This window comes from Corvus hawaiiensis, chromosome 3 (assembly GCF_020740725.1).
Source record: "Corvus hawaiiensis isolate bCorHaw1 chromosome 3, bCorHaw1.pri.cur, whole genome shotgun sequence".
NCBI classification, from domain to species: domain Eukaryota; kingdom Metazoa; phylum Chordata; class Aves; order Passeriformes; family Corvidae; genus Corvus; species Corvus hawaiiensis.
Genome location: NC_063215.1, coordinates 47044683 through 47063300, shown reverse-complemented (window position 1 = coordinate 47063300; position 18618 = coordinate 47044683). Strand labels below are relative to the sequence as shown.

The window sequence follows — 18618 nt, the reverse complement described above, 5'->3', positions numbered from 1 at the left end:
ATCTCAATACATAAAGACACAGAAGAACAAAATAAAGAACAGGCTGCACAACAACAAAAATAAGACATCAAATAAATGTCTTCATATGATAACGCGATCCCCAGAAATAATTTTATTCTGCTTTTCCAAAAAAGGAGACTCAAGCCAAGAAATCATTGAGCCAAATAATACCTACAAGCTAAAAAATAATACCTACCAGCTAAAAAACCTCACCTTTGATGCTTAATAATCAGATTGACCAAATGTCTACCATGAAACTGTGTCTCTGAAAACATTCTTTAAAGCACTCCACCAAACATTACATGTGAAAAAGGGATCAAACTTTACTGAGATTTAAAAAAAGTGAATGTAAAAACTTGCTAGAACTCTTCAGTGTAGAGGTACAAGATATATTTGAGTGGAATGTCGGCCTATTGACTAAAAAGTGATCTACTTCCTCACCTGAGTCCCTGAGACACTGTTTAAAATACACAAAATAAAACCTAGAGTAAATTATTACAAAAACTGCATCTCAACACAATGGAATCATGTACATATTTACTTTACAGAGAAAAGGAAAAGTCTTGTCTATTTTTAAAATTCCACAGTGAGATTTTTTAAAAATTTTCTTACATTTGCTTTTGTCCATAAGGTGACACTTACAAAGCCCCACGTAAATCCACCTGAACTGCCAGCATAAACTCCGCATTTACGCAGGGTGTACCTCACAGCTGAAATAGTCATATTCAAGGAGGCAAAGCATTTGTGATGAAATACGTATGGACAGGAAATTACAACAAAAACCATGTCTGAGGCCCCAAACCTGCAAGCAGATTCAAGGACCAATCCCTCAGGCTGAGAAGTGCCTGGAAGCTCTCAATCTGCAATCATTGCACCTGAGGAACAGCAATGACTATTCCATTTCTACTCCCATCATGACAGAAAATTTAACAAAATTTAGCATGATTCTAAATGCTCTGCTCCAGTAAGCCGTGAAACAGGAGTGGCAAGGAACCAAAACTGAAAGGTCTTACACTCCATTTCATCAAAATTAACAACAAAAAAAATGATTCATCACTCATCCCATGGGGCATTTTGAAGCTTAACCTCCTGAGTATTGCAGTGTAACAAAATAAATTATTTGTTCCTCTAGAAAAAGAGACTTTGGGGTTCTATTAGCTTTTGTCGTATTACAAACATCTCAAGCACATCATATTCAGAAGATGCCAGACAATAAGTAAGTTGCAGGTTAACTTCAGATTTGTTTTTGAATGGAAAGGTTTCTGCAAATATTTTTGCATGAGAAAGTTGAAGAAAAAGGCTTCTCTATTAATATATGAAAAACTAAATGTGACTTAAGTTCATGTGGAGGGAATTAGCTAAAAGGTATGAAGCAAATGACTGCACACAAAATTTTAAAATATTAAATTACCAACAGACACACTCAAAACATTTAAATTATGGAAGTCTAATATTCTTTTTTATAAGAATTGTGCAGTAAATAGCCTAAAGAAAGCAATATATCACAGAGTTGCAGGAGGCAATGATGCAATTCAGTTACAGTTTGTGTTAATATTCAAGAAGTAGCAAAATTCAGGTTTTAAAGTTTTTGTAGTACTACATTCAATCAACTGGTGAGAAAGTAGCATTAGATAATGTCATCTATTATTAGAAAAACAAAGGGTTTTAAAACTAATCGAGTTTTTTAAAAAGCTAATAAAACCCCAATACACTAACCAAATCAAGTAAAGACTGAGGAAAAGAGGCATGAAAATTGATTTTTCTTAGCTACATTCATGACAAGGGAAAGACATGATTAGATTTTACCTCTAAATTTTATTTTGCTTGTGAATAAAGAACATCTCACTATGCAAAACAGTAACTCAGTGGCTGTTATTTGACAATCTTGGCATTAAGCAAGGAAAATGTGAAGTAATATAGCTGTTTTCTAATTTCCTGATCACTGTTTTTCTATACATCAGTGATAGATGTGGTGATGAGAATCCCGTCTTTTTAAAATAATTACATATATTGGGAATCACTTAGCCCTTTACAGGTGTTTCATACTCATCAACATCTGCAAAAGTACGCAAAAAAAAGTTCTAATCTGTACCGTGCTACCACAAACACTGCTAAAGATCCTGTAAAACAGAACTACTTGTAAAAACAAACCTACTTTCTATACTCCCACCGTTCAAATAAATATAGTGTCTACAGAAGGCAAATGAACAACTTTTTCAATGAAAATGGATTCCGGAGTTTAATCTTTCAAGTTATACTTAATTTACTCAATTTTGCTTCAGCATTCTGAGTCTTTACACACCTTTCTGACACATCTAACACTTTAAGCACAAATGGAAATTTTCATTAAAATTTCCTTTGTTTTCTAAAATGAACTGAGACCTTCAATACAGTCTATGGTTAAAGCAGTGAATCTGCGCAGTATTTTATTCTAAAAATGATTAGCTCAACACTGACTGCTAAGCTGGCAGAGCTATGTTGTCTAAAATAAGGTAATTTAATCAGACAAGGTAAAATCTTCTCTAAATCAATTCTGGGGTTTTTTACAGAATCACAGAATAGATAAGGTTGGAAATGACCTCTGAAAGTCATCTGGTACAACCCCTGTGCTCAAGCAGGGCCACCTAGACTGCGCAGGACAGTTTTACTGTGAAGTCACTGAACATATAAAAACATAAAAGGCCACATACTCCAATTACTGTTATTATTTTGTAGTAAACACAAATGAGTCCCATGCTTCCTGCAAGAAACAGAACAGAAAATACACCCTTTCAGGAGTGTTACCCACTTTTTTCCAGTTCATGCAGAATTGGTAAAATCTTTATATGCCAAAAGAAATCTTCCTCTTCCCATTGATTTATTCTTCTTTCATCCTTTAAGCCTTCAAAATACATTCAGAACAAAAGCACACATTCAGTGAGGGTTTCACTTGCTACAATATTAAATAGCTACAAATACTTTATTCATTAGTCAGAAAAAAAAATCTAAAAATGTCACCTTTTGCTACATTTGAGGTTATTCTACAAATTCAAGCTTTTCTCTTTATTAACATATTCTCAAAACCAAAAGTTTCAAACAAAACTAGATGGATAAGTGGTTTAATATGTAAAGCTGTACTGTAAAGCTTTTGTTTGCTGACATTCATGTTTCATTTGATTGCTGAATTGGAAGGTAACAATTACTTAAACATCAAAGTGTCCTATTATTTTTCAGCTCTGTATTCACGTGACAGCTTATTCTTTGTTAAAAAAAAATCCGTACTACAGACAATCCTCTAGGATTGCAGAATTTTATCTACTACACATGCATGATATTAGAGTAAGCTTAATTAACTGACTGGTCAGTTAGGGAAAAGTCCCGCTAGTTATTACATCCTGTTAGCAATTTAGCAATTCTAACTACTTCATCCAATTAGTTTTGAGAACTTCATTACTGAACTTTTATAAAATGCTTCTTTCTCTCATATTCTTTATTGCATTCAGCAGTTTTTCATACAGCAACCTGGGAAATGAATAGTAAACCACAGATACGTGAAAGGTATTTTGCCTCCAATAATCATGTCAGAAATCTTGAAGGCAACCAATTCCCAGTGTTCTTGGCCACCCTCAGCCAAATCCCTGTGACTGAGAAAAAACTACTCTTCACTATCAGAAACCTTGAACACTTCACGAAGAGAGTTTTAAAAAATATTTAAGATTTTTTCTTCTCAGCTTCAAAAACAAAATACAAAAAAAAACCTATCAGCAGACATCAAGTCAAAAACTGGTAGACCAAAAAATCAGTGGACTGTAACTTTTCTGGAAACAAGACTGGGAGCATGGATCTGTTTTCAGATTGGACAAGAAGTTGGTGAAAACACTTTATTAAAAAATGGAATCCAGGATTCACTTTCATATGGATGGCAGTATCACTGGGAATTACTCTGACTTGCTGAACAGCCTTTACACCTTCACCTAGTATTTTGTGAAGGGACAAAATTCTGGCCTTGACCACTTGGGTCACTACAGATACAGATCCAGAGTTTCTGCAAAACTCATGGTGTGAAGGATCTAACAACAGCTGCTCACAAGGTGCATGTAGGCAGATGTTTGGAGTTCAAGATTGGGTTAAGCTCTTTATCTTGCAGGCAAGCAAGTTGTTATAAAGATAGGGTCTGGTTTGTTTTGTTGTGTTTGAGGTTTTTTTTAATAGGGAAATAAAGGTAACACAACTCTACTAAATAACATGATGAAAGCCATTAAGACTGGAATATATAAATTTCTTTAAGTGACAGATTTGTCTGAAAATGTCTCCTGCTGTTCATTACTAGCTTTTGCATTTAAAGGACAATGCGAATTCTTAACATAAACATGAATGAACACAGTAAATACTATACTACCTGAGAACACTAATAATAAGAGGTTTGCATCAAGGGAACAGTATCTCAGACCTTAAAACAGTGACTGTCCACTGGCATTACTTGGAACAGTAAAACAATTAAAAACTTCCTATTTTAAAAGCTTGCTCTTTAGAAAACAATCCAGATTCTTTATCTGGTCTGTATTAACTATCTACCTACATTTTACACACAATTAATCTATCAAATATACCTAGTTCAACAGATTATAAAAAAATGCTGCTACTTCATAAGTAATACACTATATTTGTTATTACAATAACTATGTACTGTTGTTGCTTGCATATATATAAAAGTACACGTTATTAGCGAATATTATTATTTTGCATACCATTTTTATTTTCTAGATCAAATGATTTGATAATCTTATTTAAATTGATGTGTTTGCAATGAAGTGAAAGTTCTGCTCCAGATAATGTGAAAGTACAGCTGAAATGAGAACACTAGAATAGTTTGCACTGTTCCTTCCTGCCACAAAACCCACATATTGACTCAATTGTTTCTTTTCTTTCCGATGTGTAGCTACTTCTCTTAAACTGAAAGATGGGACTGACTTTTTAACTATACATATACTTAACTTCATTAGGCAAGGAATAGAAAACTTCAGGCATGCATTTGTAGATTGAGCCAAATTTCTCACCAAAAAAAAAAATTACTAGAGCCATTTAATTTTCAGTTCAGAATGAAAAGAACAGATTTTTTTGTACTACTCTGCTTTACTTGTCTCACATTCATCAGAAGAATACAGCAAACTGAAAGTCATAATGGCATATTTTTTTTAAGAAAGTATCTCTTATAACTAAGTAAAAAGAATATAATCAGCTTTTACTAAACAGTATTAATCCTAGCAATAAGAATGACCAGAAAATCCATGACTATAAGGAAAACCAACATTACTAAATTGTGTGTGTCCCAGTCCAGCGAGATTTTTTTAAGCTGGTGAAAAGGAATGGTCCTAGCTGCATTTAAAATATTGCAGAATCTGTCCTGAACTTTCTAATGGAGCAAATCACAACGGAACAGAAAAAATACTCAAGCAAAAGAATGCAGCAAGTTTAAGTTGGTTGTCTCAGTTTTTCATAGGTCTTAACCACTGCTTTGCATTCTGGTCAAAAAAAAAAAAAAAAGTCACTAATCAGTCTACATTTATTGGTTGCTGTTTTTAGCATGTAAATACAAGAGCCTTAGCAACACGGAGCTTTCAAAAGCTGAGTACTGCCTGACTTAGAATGTTTAGCCTTTTCACTGAATACTGAGTGGCCACAAATAGATCAATATTAAAACAGCCTACCTCCTCCCTAAAATGTCAAAGCACAAGCACAATTCATATCAGAAAATAATTTGTAAATGAGCACTCCACCCAGAATCCCATTGTAGAGAAGAAATGATGGAGAATTCCTACTGCTGCCCCACTCTTTATTGTGGGATTAAAGATGAAGCATGTACAAACTAAGGAAGCTACATAAAGTTAAGAAAAGTAGATATAAAAAGAAACAATCCTAAAAATACACTTTACATTTGCAATAACACCAATCAAATAGCACAAACAAATTAAAAGGCTTGTAAGTATACTAACTCCCATGACATGGTAAATACTCTCTGCTCTTTGTAAGGAAATGAAAGCAGAGCACATTACAACCTTTGCCAGAATGATCTGGAATAACAGAATTTCTCAGTTCTAGAAAAATAGTATTAAAGCATAATAATAGAACAGTAGAAACTTCAAGTTTCCATACCAGAGTCTCAAATACACACTTGTGACGTATGAAATGTGCTAGCTATGAGGAAATATTATTAAAATCCTTTACGTAAAATTAGCAAAATACATCCCTACACAGCAATCCAAAACCTCTATCTTCAGGTAATACAGGCTGGCATAATTTTATCGGTTTCTGTGCAACTATGACAGATTACAAAAAGTGATGGGCAATTAAGGTATTAATGGATTGGCAAATTCTTAAGCCTAGATATGGGAAAAGCAAGAGAGAAAATACCGACAGAATTTTAGAGTCAAGATCTCTTGAATATTGTTTCTCTTTACTAAGAACAGTAAAAAAACCCAATATATCTAGAAAACCAAAATTATTGTTCAGTGAATAGTAAAGAACAATATCGTCAAATTACAAGAATTAGATTATTTCTACTTGACTGCATTTCACATTTTTTGAATGGAGACGGAAATTCCTTGTACCTGTTACTCTTCTCTTCCAGCCTGAACTCCTTGGCTGTGATGACTTTTTGCCAGGCTCTTTCATCTGGTTGCTAAAAGATACCATATGGACACAAAAAAGTATTATCAGAAGACAGTGCTCAAAATGCTTGTTCTTTCTCATGCATTGAGTTGTGCATATTAATAACTAATTAGAAAAGATGACGTTATTTTACTAAGTTAGTAATTAGCTGCTCATTAATACTTACATGTAAATACAACCTCCTCCTGTATGTATTACAGAAAGTTCCTTCAGAAATACTGACATATTCACACCACAAGAGGTCACCATTATGGAACACAAAACCTAAAGCATTTCTGCTTGCTCAATAAAACTGAAAGATGAACCAAACTAAATTCAGAAAGAGACAATTTCTATTTTACCATCAGTTTCATTAAATGAATATAAACTCAACTGGCTTAAAACTGTAAGTTCATCCATTCACAAGGACAGGGGTTTTTTTCTGGCAGGATTAACACTTTTAAAAAGTTTAATGAGAAGACCTTTTAAAGAAGCAAACAGCAGAGTATCCTTTCAAGTATATATTAGAATTTCTAGGTCTGCTAATGAACTATTGCTAACTGCATAGTGGTCACTAGTTCTGTTAGTACAAGAAACAGGAATGTTGCCATTTCTATTGTTTTACAAAGTAATGCCATAATTCCTGCTGATTTTATGGTCAGTCTTTCTTTGGACAGAGGAAACTACTACATACATCTATAATAGATTCATTTATTTATTCTGTTTGCCTAGCTACACTCTCAAGCAACACTGATCTAAAAGAAATATACAAGATGTTGACACTCTGCTATCAAACTGGAATCTTTCCTCCTGTACTAAAGAGAAAGTCTTAATCTATGTTTTCTATTCTCAGTGTTTAACACTTCTTACTCCATTTAAAGCTCGTGTACCAATACAACCTAATCTCCTGAATTCCCTTCTAAAGATGACAGTAGTGTGCTAGCAATGTTATTTCAATTTTTTTAAACCAGTTAATTTAGTTACTCTAAGATTTAAAGCTGAACTGTTGTTTAAGTAGTTTGCTGGATTGGTGCCTAAATCCTGTCTGTCAGTCCAGACAGAAGATGTAAGTCATCCTACCAACAGATGGAGACGGAATAAAAGACAAAGCTCTTGCAAGATCAGTTCCCTGCAAAAGGGACTGGATAGCTCACTGTGATCAGTCAAAAATTTCCCAAGCAATCACATTACAGAGGAACAGTTGCTTCATTATGGCTAACAGTGAATAATGCTTTATCTTTACAACACGAGGATTTAAGTACTCCAAAATCCAAATGCTTACACAAACTATCTTGAAATTATTTCAGCTCATATACAGCAATTTCTACTCCTATGGGGAAGCAATACTTCATAAAGAAAAAAAACCCAAGTGCTTGCATCTCTAAAATTGTCTGACATCTCCAAGAAAGAGGGGTTTTAGAGCACACATTACAGACAGTACAGTGTATTGGTAGAAATAAAAATTTGGTTCCATTTCTGTAAATACCTTGTCCTATACACTTTCAAAGTTTCAGAAATGTTTCTGCAAGTTTCAGCCATCCCTGAAATCAAGACTACAACCTGAAATGTCACTGGATAAGCAAGAGAACAAGTTCAGTCACCTTATACTAACATAGCTGTACTCAGAAATCAGTACCTTCAGAACTCTGTGTAGGCATGATGATACTACATGCCTATATGAATATGGATGTTTGATTTCACTTTCCTCAGAGAAAGAGTTTTTGTAACCATATCCTGTCTGTGTCTCTTCCCTGAAAATGCAAATCCAGGATGAATCCAAGAAACCTCAACAAAGACAATCCTATGAGTTTTGTTGAAAGCAAAAGCAGATTAATAAAAAAAGACACTGAAGCGAAGGATGAGTTAACTTACCAGATAGAAACACCATATATGTGAGATAGAGAGTAAGGCCATGCCAACTGTGCATGAAAAGAAGCTGGGCTGGAATCCATTGTTTTTTAAACATCAGTATCAACCAGTTTAGAGACTTAAATGAGTAGGAAAGCAGATTATTCTGTGAATACCAGCAGTACAACAATCTGTGCTTTTGGGAAACATCGTCCTAAGTCACCCGAACTTCCATTATTTTCAGAAAAAGAATACACTGAATACCTACATAAATGGGAATGACTGGTGGGCAGGCTTATATTTAGGGAACATGTACAATTTATGAATTCTGTGAGAGATTATAAAATTCCTTTATGTAGCTTTACCACTCTGCCGACTTCATTTTAGTTACACAGACTTTCGTTTCTTTATCTTCACATTTTCATTTAGGACTGAAACTTAAATAGAAGTATCTCATTAAGAACAATGCAGTTAAAATATAATCAACCTATTCTAAAAGATAAGTTACCTACTATTGAAGGGAACTGGCTTGTCAAGAGAGTGGTTGCCTTGGAAACAAAGTCAATTGGCAGAAATCTGATCGTCTGGTAAGGGGCTCATCAGGAAATCTACTGACAGAGGCTCTGATGATTTACAGAAGAAAAGGAACTTAGCAAGTGGATCATTCTTATCCTTCTCACATAGAAGAAATCATAGTAGCCTCAATGAAGAACACTGCTTTCCTGAATGTACATAGAGTGTGAGGACTTCCAAAAGGAAAGTGAGCCAGTACTGGAGTAGTGTGGTGTGGTGGGTTGACCTTGGACAGCTGCGGGATGCCAGATCACACCACTCTTTTTACTCCCCTCCTCAGCAGGACTGAGGGTAGAAACAAGATGGAGAAAAACTCACGGGTCAAGACAAAAACTGTTTAATAAAGCAAAAGCAAAGGCCGCTTGCAGAAGCAAAGTAAAACCAAAGATTTATGCTCAACTTCCCACCAGTAGGCAATGTCCAGCCACTTCCAAGGAAGCAGGGCTTGAGTACGTGCAGTGATTGCTCTGGAGGACAAAACTCTTAACAATAAATGCCCCCTCACTTCCTTTGTCTTCACTTTTATTGCTGAGCAGACATCATACAGCATGGGAATCCCTTTAGTCAGTCTGGTCCAGCTGTCCTGGTTATGTCCCCTCAAAAGACCTTGCCTAGCCCGAGCCTACTGGTGACAGGCACATGTTGGAGAGACAGCGCTGATGCTGTGGAGCACTGCTCAGCAGTAGGCAAAATGCTGGTGTGTCATCAACATCATCCTTCTAGCTACCAATGCAAAGCACAGCACTGTGAGTGCTGCTCGAGGGAAAATAAACTCCATCTCAGCCAGACCCAATACATGCTCAGTATTATTCCCTGGTGAAAGAATGGATAATTAAGTGAAAGCTGCATTTATTCAGAAATTCTGCATGTTTAGACATTTACTTGAGTGTTCTTGCCATCAGACTCTCGTTAATAGTAAATCTGCAAACTCTCACCCTTCCATGGTATTCCAGGGAAAACTGCATTTCTACAAAACATATCCCAGAGGCAAAGAATTGAACTAGTAATCTCCAAAGACGCTGCACACAACAGCTAGGTTTGAATCAGAAATGTGAATGTAAGATCCCAGTGGAGGAATAGGGCTTGGGCTCCTTCCTCATACTGCACCTTAAATATCTGACAATCTGGTTACCTCTTTACCTGCAAACCAGTGTGGCAATGGGTCTGAATTTTGGTTCACACTGTCCCATAGATTTAGACCCTTAGCAGCGCCTCTGCTACAGCTTTGTAGTAACCCAAGAAAAGTGTTAACTTTCCTTGACAAACACCTGGGCACAGAGGTAGGGACATGCCCAGACAGCACCTTGTGTGTGGGTATTAAAAAGAGGGAGGGAATTAAAAATAGTTTCATTGTATTAACATAATGTATGACACTGCAGATAGCTACCAAGCTAGAAACTAACTCCTTTGTTCAATTTTTATTAATTATTAGTAGAGATGTATCCCTGGTGCCCCTGATTATTTAGTTACCAGTTAAGAGAGACATTTGGCCTAATACTAACAATTCAATGCTTCTCTACAGAATTGTATCTATCAAGCACCTGTGTTCATCAAGGTAGCAAAGCTTAACTTGAACAAAAAGAGAACATGCCCATCTTCTCTGAATTGTCCAGCTTCAAGGCATTCCCTCTTGACACTACCCTCTCCTCATGGTAAGGTTCCTGTAACATCTCACATATCCTTACAGCTTTGGGAGACAAAACTAGATAACATGAAGTGGGAGAAGAACAGAGAAGCACAGTAACTGAGACAGTGTAATAAAGAATGAAGAATATACAGGTTAGTTTTCAAACAGAAGAGTAGGAATAAAGGGAAATGAGAAAAAGACAAGGGCAGTGGGGATAGAAAGCGTCATAAGCCCCACAGTATCTCCTTCTGCAAGTGCCAAGGCCTCACACAACTTTGCTCATGCAGAAGTTATGAGCATCTCCTTTTGCACCCATGTAAACTGGCTCTACGGACTCTCTCTTAAAGTAGAGACAGGAACATGGACTATCCCATGTAAAGCAGAATCTGAACAGATTCTCAAAAAGGCAGAGAGCTACTAACACACAGACTGTGCACAGCATGCCCTGAGTAAATGCTGTAAGGAAGCCATAGACTGTAGACACGATCTGATGTCTGGAAACAGACTTCTTTTTCCATTTTTAAACATGGCCTTTCTATTAATCCAAAAAACTCTCTAATTATGAGCACATGATTTCTACACATCCATATCTGCAGAGCCCTTTCTGTATCTATAGAACCACAATTCTTGTAAGTTCCTTCCTCAGAAGCAAATCTAAGCCCCAGATAGTTTAATTGTTTAACCTTAGAGCCCTTTTATTTTTGGTCTTTATTTTGGTAAGGTAAACAAACCTTTTTTATTCCATTTTCCCCTCACAGTCATCCAATTTCTCCCCAATGTATTCTCCTTCATTATATCCCCTTCCGGGCCCACAAAATTCCTTTTTCTAGTTTATTTAAAACCCAAAAATGTGACTGAAATTTTTACAAATTTTATTTTGGATCCTTGATGTATCCATGTTTTCAGGTCTGCAGAAGCCTAGGAGAGCAATTTCTAACTTTTCACAAAGCTCTAAAAACAGTCTAGGCACTGCAGTAGATGCAGACTGTTTATACATAAATACAAGCACTGAACATCTGATTCTACCAACATACGTTGTGTGCACTGGAAAGCCAGACATGGTGTATCTACACCCAAAAATCAAGACATTTCACTAAGCTTTAGGAAGAACAGAATTCTAGCAATGCTAAGGAGATCCTGGGGGCCTGTTCAGGCAAGCCAGATGTATCAAAATGACTACTAGACAGAAAGGTGTTCTTTCAGACTAGAGCAGAGTTCAGTCCCCTTGAATGTGGATAATCCTTAAACAGATAGACCAGTTAAGAAGAATGTTCTTTGAGATGTTACTGACACGTATATTCAGAGTGTGACTACACATCTATGCTGTAATCTGGGTTTATTTTTATTGCTAGTACTATCCAGGATGGCATGCCTTACATGGATAAGGATCATTTGGCTATTTAAGCAGCTGAGCACTTTCCGTTCAACCCAAGATTCACAAATTCTATGTGGACTACAAAGGGAAAAGCTGCAAGGAGGTGTTGTGAAAGTATATACAACCAATAAATCCTTAAAAAGAACCATCATGGGTAAATAGTTTTTCCTGTTTTGAGCACCTGCCATGGGGGAGAAGAAAGAGCTCCTGTCACACAACCAATGATGGTGTCACAATGCACCCCCCTTTCAGGTATCAAAAGACATTGATAAGAACCCCTGCCAAGCCTTCTCTTCTCCACGCTGAACAGTTCCAGCTCTCTCAGCCTTTCCTCATACAAAGGATTCCTTCCTATCTCAGCAGGTGGATTTCCTCCAGCCGTTTCATATCTCTATTGCATTAGGAAGCCTGGAACTGGTCCCAGCAGTCCAGGTGTAGCAGAGGTTTTCAAGACGCAAATGAACAAAGTGCTAGATAATCTCATCTAGGCTCTCTTTTCCACAAAAGATTGGGCCAGATGATCTTTTGAGGTCTCTCGAATCCTGAGCTGTTCTATGAACTTGGTGTACACCAGGACCTCCAGGTCTTCTTCTTCAAAGCTGCCTCCCAGGTGGATCACCCCCAGTATATAATGGTACCCAGGGTTGTTCCTGCCCAGACGCAGGACTTTGCACTTCTCTTTGTTAAACTGCATCAGGTTCCTAGCAAACCATTTCTCCAGCCTGCTGAGGCTCCTCTGGACCAATGGGTTGCTTATCCACTTACTGCCAGTTATCACTTCTTCTAAATTATTCAGAACAGTGGTCTCATGAACAGCCCATCAGATCTCTTGGCAGGAGCACTGCGGAAAGATACGTAGGGCTCTAGACCAAGTTTATCAGGGGACAGCCAACCTCAGCAGCTTTGTCTCAAGAAGAACAATAGCAGCTCCAGGGAAAGTTAAAGGAGCTAATGGTGATCCTGGGAATTAAGGCACTAAGGACAAGGGAGCAAAGCCTGAGTCAGCAGCAAGGGGCAAAGCGGTGCAAGGGCCCCAAGGCAAAGAAGGGGAGTCAGACACAGAGCTGCAGCAAGTGAGAGAAACTGCAAGGGATCTTCTCAGAGCAGGTTCATTTACACAATGCTTAGGAGCCACTGCTTCAGGAAACAAACCCCTGCTACCATGATTCTTCCACTCCAAGTGTTTAGTGATCAAGAAACAAGAATTCTAACTCTGAACCAAAATAACTCATGTTAACAACAAGACATTGCTCTGTAGACTTTGAAACGAAGTATAAACAACATCCCCGTATTTTTGCCAAAGCAACTAGTATGAAATGTTTTTAGCTTTTGGCAAAATGAGAAAAATTAGTATTTTGTTCTGCCATTTATTCTCACAGAAATTAATTTTCCCACATACCAATTAACAATTGCATTTCTCATTAATCCCTTTATTCCAATTTCATTATACTATCCAGACCTTTTATGTTGCCAGAAGGACATCAGAATTAGTTTTTGGTATTGTCTTTCATTAGTTGAATTGTAGGGAATATGTTTTTGTGGTTTTTATTGCAAACCAACTGATTTCTTCCTGACCCATAACTTAGCACTTGAAAAGCACCCTATATTTTAGAACTGACCTTCACTGAGCCTCTTAAGAGAATCTGTCCCTACTTTGCTCAGCTACCACAGAATCTTTCATTCTGTGATGTCATCTGAGGGACAAACAAGACAGATAAACACAATCTGGAAATAAGCCTCAAAGAAAAAAACCCAAGTGTTAACAGCTCAATTTTTAAAGATTATTTTCCTTTTCAAAAAAACAATGGAGACAAAATTACTTGCAGACAGCTAAAAGAGATATAAAATAAAGTATTAAGCCAATTACACAAAACTCGAGTCAGTCTTGTTTTTCAACCACAAAACTTCTCAAAAGCATGAAAATAATTGAAAAACTGGTAATATAGATGTCCTGAAATTATTTCAGGAACTGTAGATAATTATAAGGAACACCACTAAGAAGAGAAAAAAAACAAAGGGAGTGAAAACTATAATCAAGTGTATAACTGATACCACTAATACAAGAAAAGATAACTAGTAGAAAGACAACATAATTTGCCAAAATATATTGACAAATAGACCAACTACACTCTGAGTCATCCTAAAGATGAGCAAGTACCAATTCTTCTATAAACACAATCACGGGAATAGCTCATTTCTTATGACAACTCCAGCGATAAAAAAATACAGTATTTCTTATTTATACAGAAAAAGATACAGATGAAGAACCTCATGCACATGTTAAACACTATGACTTAAAAGAATAATCAAGGTTGATGAAAAACCTCTATCCTTATCCTTTTTATTCTTCACAGTCCTTACATATTCTGTCTAATACTGAAAACACTAACAGTATCTATTTGTGGTACCTTTACACAAGCAGATAACTGACAGTCTAATTCTAACTATAAAAAATACCTAAAACATTAGCCTAAATATATTTGAGTCTGAAAACCACATCACCATCATCTTCCTAACCTGAACCTTGCATAAGCATTGCATTTCTAAAAAGAAAATAAATTTAAATCCATTTTTACTATAGGTCTACCTAGACTGAATTAGCATTCTTTCTTTACCCTTTGCGTGGCACACTTACCCATTACAGAATTACAATTCAATCGGTAATAAGAACTAGATCTCCCAGATTTGGAGACCAATGATGTTGGCCTGAAACGAATCACTAGAGGGGAAAGACTCTTTGGAGAACACTGTAAAAATGAGCCTAAACTCCACTGTCTCTTCTGTGAGCTAAGAGACCAGAGATAAGTTACCTCTTACCCTTTTCTTTAGAAGTCTGTAACAAGTTCTGAAAAAAAAAAGAATTCCTCTTTCCCAGTGCTGTCTCAGTATACCAAACCAGGCACAGTCTGGAAAACTTTGTAGAAAGCTCTACCTGTGAAAGATTTCCCACCACGCAATTTTTTCTCTCTTAAATTAGTGGTCCAAATAGCCAGTGGAACTGAGGCAAAAATAGATAAAGATTAGTTGGGAGTACATTAATTTCCTGTTTCCCTGCCTTTATGAGAATTCACAAAGTTGTCAATATATGTAATAAAAAAAAAAAAGGAGAAAAATACTGAAAAAAGTCTGGAGAATCAGCTAAACCATATAATAAACCAATATCCACCCCATGTCATTCATTTCAAAAAAATCATCCAAAGCAAAACAGAATGGGTGTTCCCCTTAGCAAAAAAAAAAATCTCTCTCTTCTGTGGAAATCTTTTGCTTTGAAGAGAAAAGGAATTTTGGGCATAGTGTATTTTGGGCACAGATGTGAAGGCCGTTTAGGCAACCAGAGACAAGTGATTTCCAGTGGCCCTCCCACCCATCCTATTCTATAGGATTCCCTTTATCATTTAATCCGCTGCTTCTATCATTTTCTATTGACATATTCCAAAACTCTAAAAAAGTACAAGAAACTACTCTCATGGAAGAAGAATACATCTCAAGGATACTGTAAAACAGGCATTTAATAAAGAGACCAATGGTGAGAGAAAACAGGGCACAGTATATCTTCTTTACAGCACCTGCTAATCCTTTTGTAGCTCTTTATAAAACTCACTTATTAATAAAAGAACAGGCCACCTGGCAATGAACTGTTTGCCTCCAAACTCTTCCTCACTGAAGGCACCTCTCCTTTTAAGGAGTCCTGGAATAACATCTAAGCTTTCAGAATACTGAGACACTGGAGTAGGAAAAAAAATCATCATCTTTTCTCACCAGGGAAACTGCTGCTCTTCATCAGCAAATCTGCCATTACTGTTGACACTTCTGTTGAAACATATGAATGCAGAAAACATTTTAGAAGTTTCACTTCTATAGCAATCACAATAGATGGCAAGGCACAACGGCTGGAGGAAGATGTAAACAAAACTGAGCTTCCTTATGATTGCCAGAAATTGTTCCTAGCTTTCCTGAGGCAACATGTCAATAAATTCAATCTGCTTTAATTAATATACCTATTCTATTACAACTAGATTGTTATTTGCAAAACAGAATTGCAAACAAAATGGCAAACAACTCTTCCCCTCAAAAGGTCTTTTTCTCCTTTTTCCCCCCAGTACCTTTATAAATCAGTAGTGATTTCATTAGCACTGCTCATTCTTTTCTTCAGTCTTTGGAACAACAAAAGAATGTCAGATAGAAAGTGAGCAAGCCTCTTGCTGGAAAAGAATACCTCCCTTCTGTTCTCCTTAAAATAAATGTAATAGCATTAATGGCAGGAATCTGCCACGCTGTTTTGGCATGCTCTACTGTTTCCTCATTAGCAGAAAAACAGTTTCATCAGGAAAGTTATTTCAGTACATGTATAGGAACTGTAGGAAAAGGGGAGTAGGAAGTTCCACGCACCTTCTACTGTACAAAGTGTACTATTTCTACAATCCTCTTGCTTAATACCTGCAAGGATTTTAAGTCACTGAGACACAGAACTGAGGCTGACACATGCTTCATAGAGAATGACAGGACTCTAGGTAATAAAAGATTTCACATTCCTTTACGCTTTCACCCTACTACTCCTGAATGCAATATACTTTAAATAGAAAATATTTCATAACCCCATACAAGATGCCTCAAGTATTTATGACACAGAACCAGATGCAATCTAGCCTTACAATCATCTAGTACCTCTAAACATGTTCTACTGAGAAAGAATGCCAAATCTCTCACTGCAATGACCCCTCTGTGGCTCTGGAGCCTTTTACATACAACTATCACGAAGACCAAACTCAATAAACCATATGGAAGGCTAGGTTTGTGGTACCTTTCAACTGCCTTGTCAGATGAAGAATAACATCTCTGAACTCACACAAACACATAGAACCAGGTTTGCATGACTTGTGTAGTATCATACACAAAGACTGGACTAATGCGCTCTATGGTCTAAGTCTTAGCAAGGAGTTAGAACGTGAGAGCAGCTGAGATTATCTACGGCCATCCCATCATGCGATGGCATGAACTGCTTGGGCTGATATCGATGAGAGACCTTTGTCTGTGGCTAAAGGGAAAGCATTTTGTATTATTCTTATGCATCTTGCAGCACTGCAGATGTATGTGGTACTCTAAGCCATACGAGCATGTAAAGGGTGTCAGGAAGCCTCGCATAGGCAGCATTGGCAAAAACCATCTCTGACTTGAGTACCCAGCAAGCATCCACAACCCACAGGAGAGGTAAAAATGGGCCATTCAAAAATACAGATCTTGCACTCAAGACAGAAGGATGGAGGAATGTTATATTCCTCTTCCATTTTGGAGAAAAATAGTCAGAACAATATTGGAAAGCAATTTTTTGTATTATCTTAAGGCCAGTAATTTGAGATCTAATTTAACTGATGTATGAGATTCATGATTGTAAAAAAGCACCAGTAACAAAAATGCAAAATCAAAAACTTGCAGAGCTCTCGTTCTTATAAAGAGAAGTGTATAATTTTGAACAGACAGGAAGCATGTCTAATGGGTTAGCTGTTCAATTATACATGCAAGTTTAAAACTATGACTGAGCAGGAAGGTCATTCTTTCCAATTAGCAAAAGTATCAACCGATTCTTTCCTATTAGAGGAACTTGGACACCATCAACTAAAATAGCAACCCAAACTGAAAGCAGAACTGAGAATGGCAGGACGCATATTCCACAAAAGGCACTACCCATTTCCACTGCAACACTAAAGTACTTCACACCACACCTTTAGTCAATAAAATTCTAATCACAGTAATTTATGTGGTATGACTACCCAAATAGTCTTTGTCTAAGAAGTTATTGGACCACTGATTTTAAAGGGAGAAAATTATATTGCAGTGAAGCATTCTCCTTGGTGCTTTACTTCCCTTTTTTTCACCTACATTCTTCATCTCTGCTCTTATTTTCTCATTCTTCCTCCCTCCACACTCATGGAGTTTTTTCTTTGCTACAACAAGTCTTCACTCTTTCAGAATCTTTTTTAAAAATCCTGCTTACAGTTTAACATAAAAGAGTGCTATGATAGCTCTGTTATGTATCATTTCCTGTAACAGTCTCAATGGACAACATTCTCTGAACTATTAAGTGCTATCATCAAGTTAGTAAATGAAAGGCCTTTCATAATATAAAATTAAGACTATAATCTTTAATATCAAAGGTGCTTAAGAATATCCAGGGAAATAACTCTTCCCTACGCATAGAAAGACGCTAGAAAGAAGATACTGGCAAATATATATTTTTAAGAGTGCACAAGTTTTTATAAGGATGTGTTTTGAAAATAAAGTGTTTTTCATTCTTTGTTGTTGAGATTGCCAGATCCGTCAATGTTACTAGCACAGAACAGCTGTTCATCTGACTGCTAATGCAGCAACTGATACACCAAGTACACATAGTGCCATGGGACTATTCCTCCTTGTGCAAGAATTCACATCTGAACCAAAAGAAAAACAAATTACTTGATTATGAATTAAAGAACGGATATGATATTCCAGGTGCAGTAAAAACAGACTGCAGGCACGTCAGTCTCGTTAATCTCTTACACCTATTTGGTCATCCAAAAAAAAAGAACTAAAA

The 18618-nt window shown here is 36.6% G+C and overlaps 1 protein-coding gene across 7 annotated transcripts in view; it reads right to left on the bottom strand.

Moving 5' to 3' along the window:
• ARMC2 (armadillo repeat containing 2) overlaps positions 1 to 18618 on the bottom strand; it is a 61322-nt gene that overhangs the window by 35267 nt on the left and 7437 nt on the right. For 6 of the 7 annotated variants that reach the window (XM_048297297.1, XM_048297296.1, XM_048297295.1 and 3 more), the window contains 3 exons: positions 15810 to 15860; positions 6588 to 6658; positions 2789 to 2881 (listed from right to left, as the gene is read on the bottom strand). In XM_048297297.1, the coding sequence (XP_048153254.1) occupies positions 2789 to 2881; positions 6588 to 6658; positions 15810 to 15860 (215 nt within the window). The remainder of the gene's footprint in view (positions 1 to 2788; positions 2882 to 6587; positions 6659 to 15809; positions 15861 to 18618) is intronic. The other variant, XM_048297299.1, reaches the window with a different exon arrangement.